The sequence below is a fragment of the Staurois parvus genome, unplaced genomic scaffold (genome assembly GCF_062004578.1).
Source record: "Staurois parvus isolate SC_StPar_1 unplaced genomic scaffold, SC_StPar_1.0 ptg001642l, whole genome shotgun sequence".
Lineage (NCBI taxonomy): Eukaryota > Metazoa > Chordata > Amphibia > Anura > Ranidae > Staurois > Staurois parvus.
Window position 1 is genome coordinate 1,944,206 of NW_028319438.1, and position 16,469 is coordinate 1,960,674.

At 48.8% G+C, this 16,469-nt stretch overlaps 1 protein-coding gene across 1 annotated transcript in view; it reads left to right on the top strand.

The window, feature by feature from the left end:
• Window positions 1-15,049, top strand: part of LOC149434912 (putative N-acetyltransferase 16) — a 31,708-nt gene extending 16,659 nt beyond the window's left edge. The window contains exon 3 of the mRNA XM_089663221.1: window positions 12,683-15,049. Coding sequence (XP_089519347.1) covers window positions 12,683-13,312 — 630 coding nt within the window. The 3' untranslated portion in view covers window positions 13,313-15,049. The remainder of the gene's footprint in view (window positions 1-12,682) is intronic.
• The last annotated feature ends 1,420 nt before the right edge of the window (window positions 15,050-16,469 follow it).

Genomic DNA, 16,469 nt, shown 5'->3' on the forward strand with positions numbered 1-16,469 from the left:
TGTTCGTAAAGGCGGTCTAACATATGTAGGGTTGAATTCCACCTTGTTGCAACGTCACAGCATGAGGAGTCGGTATAGGGGCCCATGGCAGATTAGGGGCCTGGCAGCAGCTATGGGAGGCCCGTAATCTGCCAGCACCCTATGTCAAAAAATTCTACACACCAGCAGTGTGTGAGGAGACCTGAAAGTGGCACATGGCAGAGTGTGGCGATGGAGACAGCAGCAATGGGAGGCCGTACAGGGACCCATGACAGACTCTGGACCTGGCAGCAGCATGAGGAGGCGGTATATAGGGGCCTATGGCAGATTAGGGGCCTGGCAGCAGCTATGGGAGGCCCTTAATCTGCCAGCACCCTATGTCAAAAAATTCTACACACCAGCAGTGTGAGGAGACCTGAAAGTGGCACATGGCAGAGTGTGGCGATGGAGACAGCAGCAATGGGAAGGCCGTACAGGGACCCATGAGAGACTCTGGACCTGGCAGCAGCATGAGGAGGCGGTATATAGGGGCCTATGGCAGATTAGGGGCCTGGCAGCAGCTATGGGAGGCCCGTAATCTGCCAGCACCCTATGTCAAAAAATTCTACACACCAGCAGTGTGTGAGGAGACCTGAAAGTGGCACATGGCAGAGTGTGGCGATGGAGACAGCAGCAATGGGAGGCCGTACAGGGACCCATGACAGACTCTGGACCTGGCAGCAGCATGAGGAGGCGGTATATAGGGGCCCATGGCAGATTAGGGGCCTGGCAGCAGCAATGGGAGGCCCGTAATCTGCCAGCACCCTATGTCAAAAAATTCTACACACCAGCAGTGTGAGGAGACCTGAAAGTGGCACATGGCAGAGTGTGGCGATGGAGACAGCAGCAATGGGAGGCCGTACAGGGACCCATGACAGACTCTGGACCTGGCAGCAGCATGAGGAGGCGGTATATAGGGGCCCATGGCAGATTAGGGGCCTGGCAGCAGCAATGGGAGGCCCGTAATCTGCCAGCACCCTATGTCAAAAAATTCTACACACCAGCAGTGTGAGGAGACCTGAAAGTGGCACATGGCAGAGTGTGGCGATGGAGACAGCAGCAATGGGAGGCCGTACAGGGACCCATGACAGACTCTGGACCTGGCAGCAGCATGAGGAGGCGGTATATAGGGGCCTATGGCAGATTAGGGGCCTGGCAGCAGCTATGGGAGGCCCATAATCTGCCAGCACCCTATGTCAAAAAATTCTACACACCAGCAGTGTGTGAGGAGACCTGAAAGTGGCACATGGCAGAGTGTGGCGATGGAGACAGCAGCAATGGGAGGCCGTACAGGGACCCATGACAGACTCTGGACCTGGCAGCAGCATGAGGAGGCGGTATATAGGGGCCTATGGCAGATTAGGGGCCTGGCAGCAGCTATGGGAGGCCCATAATCTGCCAGCACCCTATGTCAAAAAATTCTACACACCAGCAGTGTGTGAGGAGACCTGAAAGTGGCACATGGCAGAGTGTGGCGATGGAGACAGCAGCAATGGGAGGCCGTACAGGGACCCATGAGAGACTCTGGACCTGGCAGCAGCATGAGGAAGCGGTATATAGGGGCCTATGGCAGATTAGGGGCCTGGCAGCAGCAATGGGAGGCCCATAATCTGCCAGCACCCTATGTCAAAAAATTCTACACACCAGCAGTGTGTGAGGAGACCTGAAAGTGGCACATGGCAGAGTGTGGCGATGGAGACAGCAGCAATGGGAGGCCGTACAGGGACCCATGACAGACTCTGGACCTGGCAGCAGCATGAGGAAGCGGTATATAGGGGCCTATGGCAGATTAGGGGCCTGGCAGCAGCTATAGGAGGCCCATAATCTGCCAGCACCCTATGTCAAAAAATTCTACACAGCAGCAGTGTGTGAGGAGACCTGAAAGTGGCACATGGCAGAGTGTGGCGATGGAGACAGCAGCAATGGGAGGCCGTACAGGGACCCATGAGAGACTCTTGACCTGGCAGCAGCATGAGGAAGCGGTATATAGGGGCCTATGGCAGATTAGGGGCCTGGCAGCAGCTATAGGAGGCCCATAATCTGCCAGCACCCTATGTCAAAAAATTCTACACACCAGCAGTGTGTGAGGAGACCTGAAAGTGGCACATGGCAGAGTGTGGCGATGGAGACAGCAGCAATGGGAGGCCGTACAGGGACCCATGACAGACTCTGGACCTGGCAGCAGCATGAGGAAGCGGTATATAGGGGCCTATGGCAGATTAGGGGCCTGGCAGCAGCTATAGGAGGCCCATAATCTGCCAGCACCCTATGTCAAAAAATTCTACACACCAGCAGTGTGTGAGGAGACCTGAAAGTGGCACATGGCAGAGTGTGGCGATGGAGACAGCAGCAATGGGAGGCCGTACAGGGACCCATGAGAGACTCTGGACCTGGCAGCAGCATGAGGAAGCGGTATATAGGGGCCTATGGCAGATTAGGGGCCTGGCAGCAGCAATGGGAGGCCCATAATCTGCCAGCACCCTATGTCAAAAAATTCTACACACCAGCAGTGTGTGAGGAGACCTGAAAGTGGCACATGGCAGAGTGTGGCGATGGAGACAGCAGCAATGGGAGGCCGTACAGGGACCCATGACAGACTCTGGACCTGGCAGCAGCATGAGGAGGCGGTATATAGGGGCCTATGGCAGATTAGGGGCCTGGCAGCAGCTATGGGAGGCCCATAATCTGCCAGCACCCTATGTCAAAAAATTCTACACACCAGCAGTGTGTGAGGAGACCTGAAAGTGGCACATGGCAGAGTGTGGCGATGGAGACAGCAGCAATGGGAGGCCGTACAGGGACCCATGACAGACTCTGGACCTGGCAGCAGCATGAGGAGGCGGTATATAGGGGCCTATGGCAGATTAGGGGCCTGGCAGCAGCTATGGGAGGCCCGTAATCTGCCAGCACCCTATGTCAAAAAATTCTACACACCAGCAGTGTGTGAGGAGACCTGAAAGTGGCACATGGCAGAGTGTGGCGATGGAGACAGCAGCAATGGGAGGCCGTACAGGGACCCATGACAGACTCTGGACCTGGCAGCAGCATGAGGAAGCGGTATATAGGGGCCTATGGCAGATTAGGGGCCTGGCAGCAGCAATGGGAGGCCCATAATCTGCCAGCACCCTATGTCAAAAAATTCTACACACCAGCAGTGTGTGAGGAGACCTGAAAGTGGCACATGGCAGAGTGTGGCGATGGAGACAGCAGCAATGGGAGGCCGTACAGGGACCCATGACAGACTCTGGACCTGGCAGCAGCATGAGGAGGCGGTATATAGGGGCCTATGGCAGATTAGGGGCCTGGCAGCAGCTATGGGAGGCCCATAATCTGCCAGCACCCTATGTCAAAAAATTCTACACACCAGCAGTGTGTGAGGAGACCTGAAAGTGGCACATGGCAGAGTGTGGCGATGGAGACAGCAGCAATGGGAGGCCGTACAGGGACCCATGACAGACTCTGGACCTGGCAGCAGCATGAGGAGGCGGTATATAGGGGCCTATGGCAGATTAGGGGCCTGGCAGCAGCTATGGGAGGCCCATAATCTGCCAGCACCCTATGTCAAAAAATTCTACACACCAGCAGTGTGTGAGGAGACCTGAAAGTGGCACATGGCAGAGTGTGGCGATGGAGACAGCAGCAATGGGAGGCCGTACAGGGACCCATGAGAGACTCTGGACCTGGCAGCAGCATGAGGAAGCGGTATATAGGGGCCTATGGCAGATTAGGGGCCTGGCAGCAGCAATGGGAGGCCCATAATCTGCCAGCACCCTATGTCAAAAAATTCTACACACCAGCAGTGTGTGAGGAGACCTGAAAGTGGCACATGGCAGAGTGTGGCGATGGAGACAGCAGCAATGGGAGGCCGTACAGGGACCCATGACAGACTTTGGACCTGGCAGCAGCATGAGGAGGCGGTATATAGGGGCCTATGGCAGATTAGGGGCCTGGCAGCAGCTATGGGAGGCCCATAATCTGCCAGCACCCTATGTCAAAAAATTCTACACACCAGCAGTGTGAGGAGACCTGAAAGTGGCACATGGCAGAGTGTGGCGATGGAGACAGCAGCAATGGGAGGCCGTACAGGGACCCATGAGAGACTCTGGACCTGGCAGCAGCATGAGGAGGCGGTATATAGGGGCCTATGGCAGATTAGGGGCCTGGCAGCAGCTATGGGAGGCCCGTAATCTGCCAGCACCCTATGTCAAAAAATTCTACACACCAGCAGTGTGTGAGGAGACCTCAAAGTGGCACATGTTTGAGGCATGATTCATGGCGGATTTAGTCAGTTGTGTCAGGAACTGGTGGTTTGAAATCCAGACTAATCCACGCCTGATTCATTTTCACAAACGTGAGTCTCTCCACACTTTGGGTGGACAGTCGTGTCCTCCGCGGAGTTACAATACCTCCTGCCGCACTAAACACGCGCTCCGATGCCACGCTACTGGCCGGGCATGACAGCCTTTCAAGGGCAAATTCAGCTAGTTGGGGCCAAAGGTCAAGTTTCGTTGCCCAGTAGTCAAGGGGATTGTCTACCTCGGTTGGCAGGGTGCTGTCCAAGTAGGCCCAAGCCTGTTGTTTGAGGTCCTGCTCCAGGTCCACCTGATGCTGCTGCTGCTGCTGCGGCTGGTTAGTAGTTTCCTCACTGCGCTGGTGAAGAAAGCTACTCATCATCGACTGCAGACTGAGGCAGCTGCTGCTGGTGGAGCTGCCACTGCTCCTACCACCCCACCCCTCCCCTGCTGCCATGGCAGCGGAACGCGAGCGCACAGGGCCCACAGTGTCTGAGGATGGACGTTGGCGCACAAAGGCAGAGACCAACTGACTACATAGGTGGTTTTTATAGTACGTTATTTTGGCCTCCCTCTCAGCAGGTGTGAAAAAGGCCACCATTTTGGAACGGTAGCGAGGGTCCAACAAGGTGGACAGCCAAAAGTCATCCCTCTGTCTGATGGTTATTATTCGGCTGTCGCTACGCAAGCAACCGAGCATGCTATGGGCCATTTGTGCCAAGGAATGCGAGGGACTCCCTGCCTCCATCTCCACAGCATACTGCCACGGTGCGTCTGGGTCCTCTGTCTCCTCCTCCTCTACCAGATGCTCCTGCTCCTCCACTCCTGTCCGCTGAGTGGAAAAACCACCCATTTCACTCAATAATTCCTGAGCACAAATGTCCTCCTCTACCTCCTCCTCTTCTTCCTGTCCTGCCCCCACAGGGGTCATGTGGCGTTGAGATCTGTGCGCCACGTCTACCGCACCCTGACCAGCCATTGTTAACAGCATTTGTTCAAGGACGTGCAACAGAGGAATGACGTCGTTCATCCCATAGTCCTGCCGACTCACGAATAGCGTGGCCTCCTCAAAGGGCCTGAGCAAGCGGCAGGTGTCACGCATGAGCTGCCAATGGCTGACATCGAAGTTACACAGGGGAGTACCTTTATCCGCTTGTAACATCAGGAAATCGGTGATGGCCTTTCGCTGTTCGTAAAGGCGGTCTAACATGTGTAGGGTTGAATTCCACCTTGTTGCAACGTCGCAGATCAGGCGATGCTGTGGAATTCCGTTCTGCCGCTGCAGCTCAAGGAGGGTGTGCTTTGCGGTGTAGGAATGGCTGAAATGCATGCAAAGTTTACGTGACATTTTAAGGATGTCTTGCAGTGGGATGGTGGATTTTAAGAACCGCTTGACAACCAGATTGAACACGTGAGCCATGCATGGCGCATGGCACAACCTTCCTTGACGCAGAGCAGACACCATGTTCTTTCCGTTGTCGGTCAACATGGTTCCGATTTTCAGTTTGCGCGGAGACAGCCATCTGTCGATTTCTCTGTTCATTACACTCAGAAGTTCCTCCCCTGTGTGACTACGTTCGCCAAGGCATACCAGGTGCAGAACAGCGTGACACCGTTGCGCCCTGCACATGTGATATGCCGGTCGGGTAATGGGACTTGGCACGGGGGTGGCGGCTGAGGACACGGCGGAAGAAGAGGTGGTAGAGGCGGACATCTTTGCCGGACCAAGGACGTGCAAACGTGGAGGCAAAAGCGGCGTGACCTGTCCAAGTTGCTGGTGCGGCTGTGACGGCACCACGTTCACCCAGTGGGCCGTAAATGACATGTACTGTCCCTGACCATAGTTACAGCTCCACACGTCGGCGCTGCCGTGCACTTTGGCAGAGACCGACATGCTCAAAGACTGGCCCACCATGTCTTCTACATGTGAATGCAGGGCTGGCACTGCCTTTTTGGCGAAGAAATGACGGCTTGGCACTCTCCACCGCGGCGCGGCACAAGCCATCATTTCTCTGAAAGGTGCTGAGTCCACCACTTGGAAAGGGAGGGACTGCAGCACCAGCAACTTGGACAGGAGGACGTTCAGCTTTTGCACCGTCGGGTGCGTGCTCGCAAACTGTTGTCTCTTGGAAACGGATTCCAAGAAAGACTGCTGACGGAATCCGTGAAGAGGAGTAGCAGGAGAAGGAGCATCTGAACGAGCGGAAGATGCCAACGAGCGACAACTCCCCTCAGCAGAGGTGTTGGAGCCTTGACTGGCTGATGGAGGGCGATTGACGTCGGGTGACGGAGCAAGTAACGGAGCGGGTGATGGAGCGGGGGCTGGGGCGGGCAGAACCGCCGTATCTTTATCACGGTTTTCCCAGGCCACCAAATGGCGACGCTGCATATGCTGCCGCAACGCTGTAGTCCCAACATGGGCCCCCTGGCCACGCTTGACTTTCTGGCCACATAGTCGACATACGGCTACGTTTACTTCCTCGGGCGGCTTGACGAAAAATTGCCACACCGCCGAGTAGGAAACTTTGCCCCCGATACTCCTCACTGGCTGACTGCTGCTTCCTCCATGCACACCGGCACCACTACTGGCCGTGGTGGTAGGCTGCAGTGGAGCTGGTGCTCTACTCCGTGGACGTTTGGCTCCACTGACACTGCTGCGACCCTGCTGCTGTCTCCTGGGCAACCCACCGACTGTTTTGCTCGCTGCCAAGCTGCCACCCTCTTCTCCTGATGATGCAGAAGAAATTGCCTGATGACGACGAGGCTGCCAAGTGCGATCAACCTCCTCATCATCAAGTAGGGTCTCCGCCTCACTACTAGCCCCCTCGGCTGCGTCTGGGTCAGGAGACAGACCTGTCTCTAGACCGGCTACCGAGCCACTCTCCTCGCCACTACTTCTTCGCCTGGCTGCTGAAAAGGCGGATGTCTCCCCCCGTTCCTGACCGCCCTCTGTTAGCTCTTCCTCACTGTACAGTGGGGCTGAGCCCACAGCATGCGATACTTCGCTTGGTGAGGGAACACCAAAGGACAGGGGCAGGTAGAGGACACGTGATTTCAGTGGGCTTGGTCCCGGGCCATGCCAACTAACGGTTGTGTCTGACGTACCCACCGACCGTTGGCTGTAGGTGTCAGAGGTGACCTGGGAAGAGGAAGACGACCGAGCCAACCAATCGACGACGGCAGGGTTGTCGGTGGAGACACGACCGCTGGATGACACCGGGAGCACTGGCCTCTGGCTGCGAATAGTGCTGCCTCGACCCCTTCCTCTGCTGCCACGTCTGCTCGCTCCTAAAACATTGCCTCCTCTGCCACTCCTCTGCATGTTGTCTGACATACTCTTTAATTAAACGATTATGTGTCCCTGAGTAACAATTCTGTGTCCCTGAGTAACAATTCTGTGTCTGTGCGAGTAACAATTCTGTGGCCCTAAGTAACAGTTCTGTGGCCCTCAGTAACAATTCTGTGTCCCTGATTAACGTTTCTGTGGCCCCAAGTAACAGTTCTGTGGCCCTCAGTAACAATTCTGTGTCTGTGCGAGTAACAATTCTGTGTCTGTGCGAGTAACAATTCTGTGGCCCTAAGTAAAGTTTCTGTGGCCCTAAGTAACAATTCTCTGGCACTCAGTAACAATTCTGTCTGTCCCTGAGTAACAATTCTCTGGCCCTAAGTAAAGTTTCTGGGGCCCTGAGTAACAATTATCTGGCACTCAGTAACAATTCTGTCTGTCCCTGAGTAACAATTCTCTGGCACTCAGTAACAATTCTGTCTGTCCCTGAGTAAAAATTCTGTGGCCCTAAGTAAAGTTTCTGTGGCCCTGAGTAACAATTCTCTGGCACTCCGTAACAATTCTGTCTGTCCCTGAGTAACAATTCTCTGGCACTCAGTAACAATTCTGTCTGTCCCTGAGTAAAAATTCTGTGGCCCTAATTAAAGTTTCTGTGGCCCTAAGTAACAATTCTCTGGCACTCAGTAACAATTCTGTCTGTCCCTGAGTAACAATTCTCTGGCACTCCGTAACAATTCTGTCTGTCCCTGAGTAACAATTCTCTGGCACTCAGTAACAATTCTGTCTGTCCCTGAGTAAAAATTCTGTGGCCCTAATTAAAGTTTCTGTGGCCCTAAGTAACAATTCTCTGGCACTCAGTAACAATTCTGTCTGTCCCTGAGTAACAATTCTCTGGCACTCCGTAACAATTCTGTCTGTCCCTGAGTAACAATTCTCTGGCACTCCGTAACAATTCTGTCTGTCCCTGAGTATGAATTCCGTGGCCCTAACTAGCGTTTCTTTGTCCCTAAGTAAAGTTTCTGTGGCCCTCAGTAACAGTTCTGTGTCTGTGCGAGTAACAATTCTGTGTCTGTGCGAGTAACAATTCTGTGGCCCTAAGTAAAGTTTCTGTGGCCCTAAGTAAAGTTTCTGTGGCCCTAAGTAACAATTCTCTGGCACTCCGTAACAATTCTGTCTGTCCCTGAGTATGAATTCTGTGGCCCTAACTAGCGTTTCTTTGTCCCTAAGTAACAGTTCTGTGGCCCTGAGTAACAATTCTGTGTCTGTGCGAGTAACAATTCTGTGGCCCTAAGTAACAGTTCTGTGGCCCTCAGTAACAGTTCTGTGTCTGTGCGAGTAACAATTCTGTGTCTGTGCGAGTAACAATTCTGTGGCCCTAAGTAACAGTTCTGTGGCCTTCAGTAACAATTCTGTGTCTGTGCGAGTAACAATTCTGTGTCTGTGCGAGTAACAATTCTGTGGCCCTAAGTAAAGTTTCTGTGGCCCTAAGTAACAATTCTCTGGCACTCAGTAACAATTCTGTCTGTCCCTGAGTAACAATTCTCTGGCACTCAGTAACAATTCTGTCTGTCCCTGAGTAAAAATTCTGTGGCCCTAAGTAAAGTTTCTGGGGCCCTGAGTAACAATTCTCTGGCACTCCGTAACAATTCTGTCTGTCCCTGAGTAACAATTCTCTGGCACTCAGTAACAATTCTGTCTGTCCCTGAGTAAAAATTCTGTGGCCCTAAGTAAAGTTTCTGTGGCCCAGAGTAACAATTCTCTGGCACTCCGTAACAATTCTGTCTGTCCCTGAGTATGAATTCTGTGGCCCTAACTAGCGTTTCTTTGTCCCTAAGTAACAGTTCTGTGGCCCTGAGTAACAATTCTGTGTCTGTGCGAGTAACAATTCTGTGGCCCTAAGTAACAGTTCTGTGGCCCTCAGTAACAGTTCTGTGTCTGTGCGAGTAACAATTCTGTGTCTGTGCGAGTAACAATTCTGTGGCCCTAAGTAACAGTTCTGTGGCCTTCAGTAACAATTCTGTGTCTGTGCGAGTAACAATTCTGTGTCTGTGCGAGTAACAATTCTGTGGCCCTAAGTAAAGTTTCTGTGGCCCTAAGTAACAATTCTCTGGCACTCAGTAACAATTCTGTCTGTCCCTGAGTAACAATTCTCTGGCACTCAGTAACAATTCTGTCTGTCCCTGAGTAAAAATTCTGTGGCCCTAAGTAAAGTTTCTGTGGCCCTAAGTAACAATTCTCTGGCACTCAGTAACAATTCTGTCTGTCCCTGAGTAACAATTCTCTGGCACTGAGTAACAATTCTGTCTGTCCCTGAGTAAAAATTCTGTGGCCCTAATTAAAGTTTCTGTGGCCCTAAGTAACAATTCTCTGGCACTCAGTAACAATTCTGTCTGTCCCTGAGTAACAATTCTCTGGCACTCAGTAACAATTCTGTCTGTCCCTGAGTAACAATTCTTTGGCCCTAATAATGTTTCTGTGGCCCTAAGTAACAATTCTCTGGTACTGAGTAACAATTCTGTCTGTCCCTGATTATGAATTCTGTGGCCCTAACTAGCGTTTCTTTGTCCCTAAATAACGATTCTGTGGCCCTCATTAACAAGTCTGTGTCCCTGAGTAATGGTTCTCTGTCCCTAAGTAACTTTTCTCTGTCCCCAATTATCGTTTCTGTGGCCCTAACTCTGTCCCTGTCCCTAGTACAGAGCGGTCTGCCTCTGTTCAATAACTGCAGGCAAATGAAGAATTCCAAAATGGCCGCTATTTATAGCTCGACCATTACACAGTGCTGGCTGGCTGGCTGCTGATAGGCTGATGCGATCACATGTAGTTGAGGAATGCATTATGGGTCAGCGCGCCTTGTCTGCGCGCCTTCCCAGACATCCCCGCTCCGTCGCCGCACATGTCAGCCGCCATTTTCTGAAAAATTTCGATTCGCGCGTCCGAATTAGGCTATTTTTCGGATTCGGCACGAATCGAAATTTTTCCGATATTCGACTCGAATTCCACTTCGGATACTTCGATTCGCTCATCTCTAATGGAGATCATATCCCCCTTATGTATTATACATGGAGATCATATCCCCCTTATGTATTATACATGGAGATCATATCTCCCCTTATGTATTATACATGGAGATCATATCCCCCCTTATGTATTATACATGGAGATCATATCCCCCCTTATGTATTATACATGGAGATCATATCCCCCCTTATGTATTATACAGGGAGATCATATCCCCCCCTTATGTATTATACATGGAGATCATATCCCCCCTTATGTATTATACATGGAGATCATATCCCCCCCTTAATCTCCTCTTCTCAAGAGAGAATAAATTCAGTTCCTCTAATCTTTCCTCATAGCTGATCTCCTCCATGCCTCTTATCAGTTTAGTTGCCCTTCTCTGTACTTTCTCCAGTTCCCCAATGTTCTTTCTGGGAGTTGGTGCCCAAAACTGAACTGCAGATTCCAGATGAGGTCTTACTAATGATTTGTACCGGGGGGGAATGATATCTCTCTCTCTGCAGTCTATATCTCTTTTAATACAAGAGAGGATTTTGATCACTTTAGAAACTGCAGCTTGGCATTGCATGCCATTATTAAGCTTGGGATCTACCGGGACTCCCAGATCCTTCTCCAGCCTGAGTAGAAAAATCTGTTCTGTCTACTTTGTAGGTTGATCTCTCCCAGATCCCACCTTTAAATATGTGGGGACTGACCACTCATGGCCCTGCTCCTCACCTCCCGATATAGCATATCAAATAAACTTGATGCCATGATCCCAGGACATGGCCCGAGACATGTCCTTGGCAGAACAGGGGGCCAAGATGTGGGACTCTGCAAGCAAATCTGGGAATGTTGGCATGTTTGCAGTTCAGTGCTTTATCTTATTTGTTGCTGGAAGATTCTTTTTTGATGCCTGCTTGCTGAGAGTTCTTTACTTTCATCTCTCTGCTTCCTGCCACAATATATTAACCTTGTTTATTATCTTCTTGCATTCAACTTAGTCCAAAGATATAATTATGATGTCTAAATTGTGAAATATGTTCCTCTTGGAAAATCAATCAACCTATTCTGATTGGCTGAAGCTCTGACATTTCTGGTAGTGTTGAATCTTGTCCCCTCTTCCTATCTAAAACACATTCTAGTTTCCCAGTGAGGCGGCCTATTAAAGTGATGGACCAATAGTTAGGCAGAATGGTGGTGGGGGGAGGCAAGCTTTGACACAAGAAAGATGTCTCAGAGTTTTGCCCATCCAATTAGCTTGGAATTCATGTGTAGGTGGGGCTTGGAGTTGCCAAAACTTTTTTAATATAGTTTGGACAGAGTAGGATATGGCTGAAACTCTCTCAGGGTATTTTTTGCTGCTGTCTGTTTTCCTTTGGAGAAATTTTACTTCACTTCCTATCTTGAGACACAATAAAAAGTAAAAGAAAATCTCTTGCAATCAATAGCATTAACACAGCAGTTTGGGGTTTTGGCACTTCCCATAACATTGTTTCATTACCCATTGATCGTCCAGGAGATTCTAATTTTTCCACTTCCTGTAGCAGGCCAAGCTGGCCAGTTAGAGGGGTTGGGGCATGCAACACTGCTGGGGAGGTTTACGATGGTCCCCCTTTTATTTGAATAGTTTAAACCTTTTTCGAAATTAAAAAAAACAAACAAAAAAACCTTAATGTAAGTGCTTAAAAATTTTAAGGAGGAGTTGGGCTTTAATATGACTATCCTACCCAAAAGGATAGCAACAGTGCTGTGTAATTTCACTGCAGAATGACCAGAATTGTTAAAGGAGGTAAAGCTGAACTGTGAACAGAGAAACTGTTGTGTTAGTGCTAGTGACAAATCACATCATACATGCCATTTTTTAAATTTTGCCAATAGACTGTAAGCTCGAAAGGGCAGGGCCCTCTAACCCTCGTGTATCGTGTACTGTTTTGCTACTGTATTGTCTCATGTCTTGTCCCCCATTCTAATGTACAGCGCTGAGCAAACCCTTTGGCGCTATATAAATACTCTATAATAATAATAGTTCTACTTAAGGGCTTCATACATGCCAATGCATTCACAGTCTTTTCTTCTACAGGCTCTGGTGTCTATGATTCTTCCCTCTGACCAACTTGAGGAAAACATCATGTTGTTGGAGGCTCGTCTGGACAATGTAGGCCAGTTGAATAATTACACCATTCTGGAACCTTCTGAAGTTCTCAGGCTTTTTGATGGGACAAAGACTGCAGAAGATCTGCTTCCTCGGGGTCACCTGATCCAGGGATGGCTGCCACTTACCACCCAAAAGTCCAATTTGGAGATGCTTTTTGAAAGGAAAATCTCTTGGATCTACTCACAAGCACAAAATACAAGTGACAGTGCAGGGCAACAGCAAATTAATCAGGAAGACAAAGTGAGCAGAGGATCACCATCTCTACCACTCTCTTCTGTTGGGTTCCTCAGCCTTGGTACTCCAGCATTTCCAGTGCCTTACACAGATACCACATATCGATTCGACATTGACTTGTTCGGCACTGACCCAGCAAGCGCTAAGATACATGTCGTGCAACAACTTAAGTTGTGCATAAAGTCCCTGCCTGCTGCGCAGAGTTTAATCTGCTTCATGTATGGAGAGGAGAGTCTGCGAGCAGAACTCAATCGACTGCAAGAGGGACTGACACCTTACTTTTTAGTAAAGGAACAGATGCTCCTAGAAACGGACATTTAACCTCATAGTTGACAATCTTGCATCAAGCCAACCCAAATGGGCAAAAATATGTGGACATCCCTCAAAATTGTTAATCTCTGGTGTTTCCAGTGAAGGGTACTAGTAATGCTACAAATATGTGCTATAAATATGCATTTTCCGTTCCAGCATGACTGCACCCTTGTGCACAAAGCCAACACCATAAAGAAGACATGGTTTGATGAGTTCCATGTGGAAGACCATGAGTCTCTTGCACAGAGCCTTGACATCAACCCTACTGAACACCCTTGAATTGGAATGCTAACTACCAGCAGAGGTCTTCTTGTCCAAAATTAGTATCTGAACTAAACAATGCTCATTTATCTGAATGAGCTCAACTAACACATGCAGAATCCAAAATCTTGAGTCAAACCTTCCCAGTACAGTAGAGGTTGTGTTAACTGCAAAGGAGACCCTATATTATTGCTCATGATTCTAAACAGGAATGTCCAACAAGCTCATTTAGTTGTGATGCTGAGGTGTTCACATACTGTACATTTGGCCATATAGTAGGAAAGGACATTTTATGGCTTTGTACATAGCTGTGAAGAATCCAACTGTTGTTTTTGAATGGTATGGGCCACACCATCTCCATTTTTTAAGCAGTACTCTCCAAAAATCACAAGATAAATACTTTACCTTTTTGTCCTATTCATAACAGAACAAGAGTTTGCTGCAATATTGATCACTGCAGAGATTTGCTCCCATAGTACTTTTTTCTGATACATGTCTTTAACCTGATGGCTGGACTCATGGAACTCACGTCCTCTGAGCCCAGATCATCCTGGACCCACCCCAGCCTTTGATTAGACAGTGAAACGAGTAGCAGCACACTCCAATCAATTCACCTCTTCCTGTCGCTCTGCTTTCTCCTCCTATTAGTGTGAATCTTGTCAGCACATGTACTGACTGAATCCTTGTGCTGCTTCTTACTGTACTCTGCTGTTATTGTAAGGCCTCAACATGTGCTTGGCTGGAACCTGGACTTAAGGAAATCTGCTTGAGGACACCTACCTACCTAAGGAAGCTGAGCTTGAAAAGGACCTCTTTCACCAAAGAGTATTGCAGGGAAGCTGGTTGGATTGCTATCTCTGGACAATGTGACTAGGACCTTTTGCCTAAAGCTTCAGGCATGCCTGTACTTTGAAGGCTAGACGCCAAAGGTTGCTACAAGGATTGTGACTGCTCCTATAGAGTCTCAAATTAGCTGGCTGTTACCTCTTCCTCCAGAAATACTTAAAGGAGAAGAAGGACCAAAGATACTTTGGCCCTACTTTTCCTATGGATCACAGGAGTAGTTTGTCCTGCACTCCTGTGATCCCTTTTTGGCCAACAGCGGGCTAAAATGTGCCGTTGGCTGACATCACTCAGCCAGTCCAGGTTCAGGAAAGATCCCAAAATCCAGATGCCAGGACCAGAAGCTGGTTCAGCCTCTCAGCCAGCTGCTCCCGTCTCCTCCACAGCTTACTGCTTCAGAGGGGCAGAGCAGAGAGCCGGTGACTGACAGTCACTGACTCTCTGCTCACTGAAGGCTGAGACCTAAGCTACATCCACCTACAGTAGGTGTATATATACATTTTAGCAACTCCATACTTTTAAGGCTGATATGGAAGGACTTTCCTGAGAATCTTTCCTCCAAGATCCACATATGTTTTAGAGTATCTTTCACCCTCATCCCTCTCTCCTGTTCAATTACTGCAATAAAACTTCAAAAATACATACCCTAGACTGAGCCTGTGTTTGTCAGTATGCTCTGGAACTGGTACCTGGGCTGGCAGGTAGGGGAGACTGGTCTGTTTCCAGTGGCACCTCTGGGGGTAAACGGTACATTCCTTAAAAAATGCTTTGAAATTTAGTAACTCTTTTTTGCAAGTGAATTTGAAGGAAATGGGAAAGAAGCAGAGTATATGAAAGCCATTACTGATAATATGTAAATTAAAATAAAGTTAATATCACTCAACAATAAAGCTCCCCCCATACGTTTTGAGGTGGCTGTCAGGAAAAGAGAAACACAACAATTGTGTGTGTGTGTGTGTGTGTGTGTGTGTGTGTGTGTGTGTATATATATATGTATATATGTACATAGTAGTGGGGTGCCTGTATATTCACATGTATATATGTGTGTGTGTATATGTATGTGTGTATATATATATATATATATATATACACACACATAGTAGTGGGGTGCTTGTTAAAAATGGTTAGAGTGGCAGCAAAAGTGATCGATGGAATATATGTTCCTCCACGGATTCTAAGATTTGCAATCTAAGGTAAGGCTAAAAAAGATTTCATGGAAAAAGATTTTTTTTTTACCCTGTGTTAGAAAAGCTCATTCCAGGGCTGGTTTGACTTGGAGCCTGATAGAGCTGTAAGAGGGACAGACTCCCAATTTCATGGACTGCATTTTGATGTTTTCTGCCTAAGTTTTGAGTAAGATAGATGGTCTTATCTCTCAGGGAGAGTGTATGCGTCTCCATGTGAGGAGGTGACGAGGAGCTTGGCTGAAATGGTTTGCTTTATAAAGAACACTTACCTTTAATCAAGGGCTTGGTCGGACCACGGGCACAGTAAGGCTCAGTAGAGCAGAAGTTAATTTTCCTATGAGTTATGACCAGAGGCCCCTACCTTCTGTTTGTGACTATCCTTTGGATTAAACCTGACACTTTTGTTAAAGAAACTGTGAGTTGGTCCCTGCCTATAGCCTAAGCATATATATATATATATATATATATATATATATACATACATACAGTGGGGATCGAAAGTTTGGGCACCCCAGCTAAAAATTTGTATTAATGTGCATAAAGAAGCCAAGGAAAGATGGAAAAATCTCCAAAAGGCATCAAATTACAGATTACACATTCTTATAATATGTCAACAAAAGTTAGATTTTCTTTCCATCATTTACATTTTCAAAATAACAGAAAACAAAAAAATGGCGTCTGCAAAAGTTTGGGCACCCTGCAGAGTTAATATCTTGTACTGCCCCCTTTGGCAAGTATCACAGCTTGTAAACGCTTTTTGTAGCCAGCCAAGAGTCTTTCAGTTCTTGTTTGAGGTATCTTTGCTCATTCTTCCTTACAAAAGTCTTCCAGTTCTTTGAGATTTCTGGGCTGTCTGTCACGCACTGCTCTTTTAA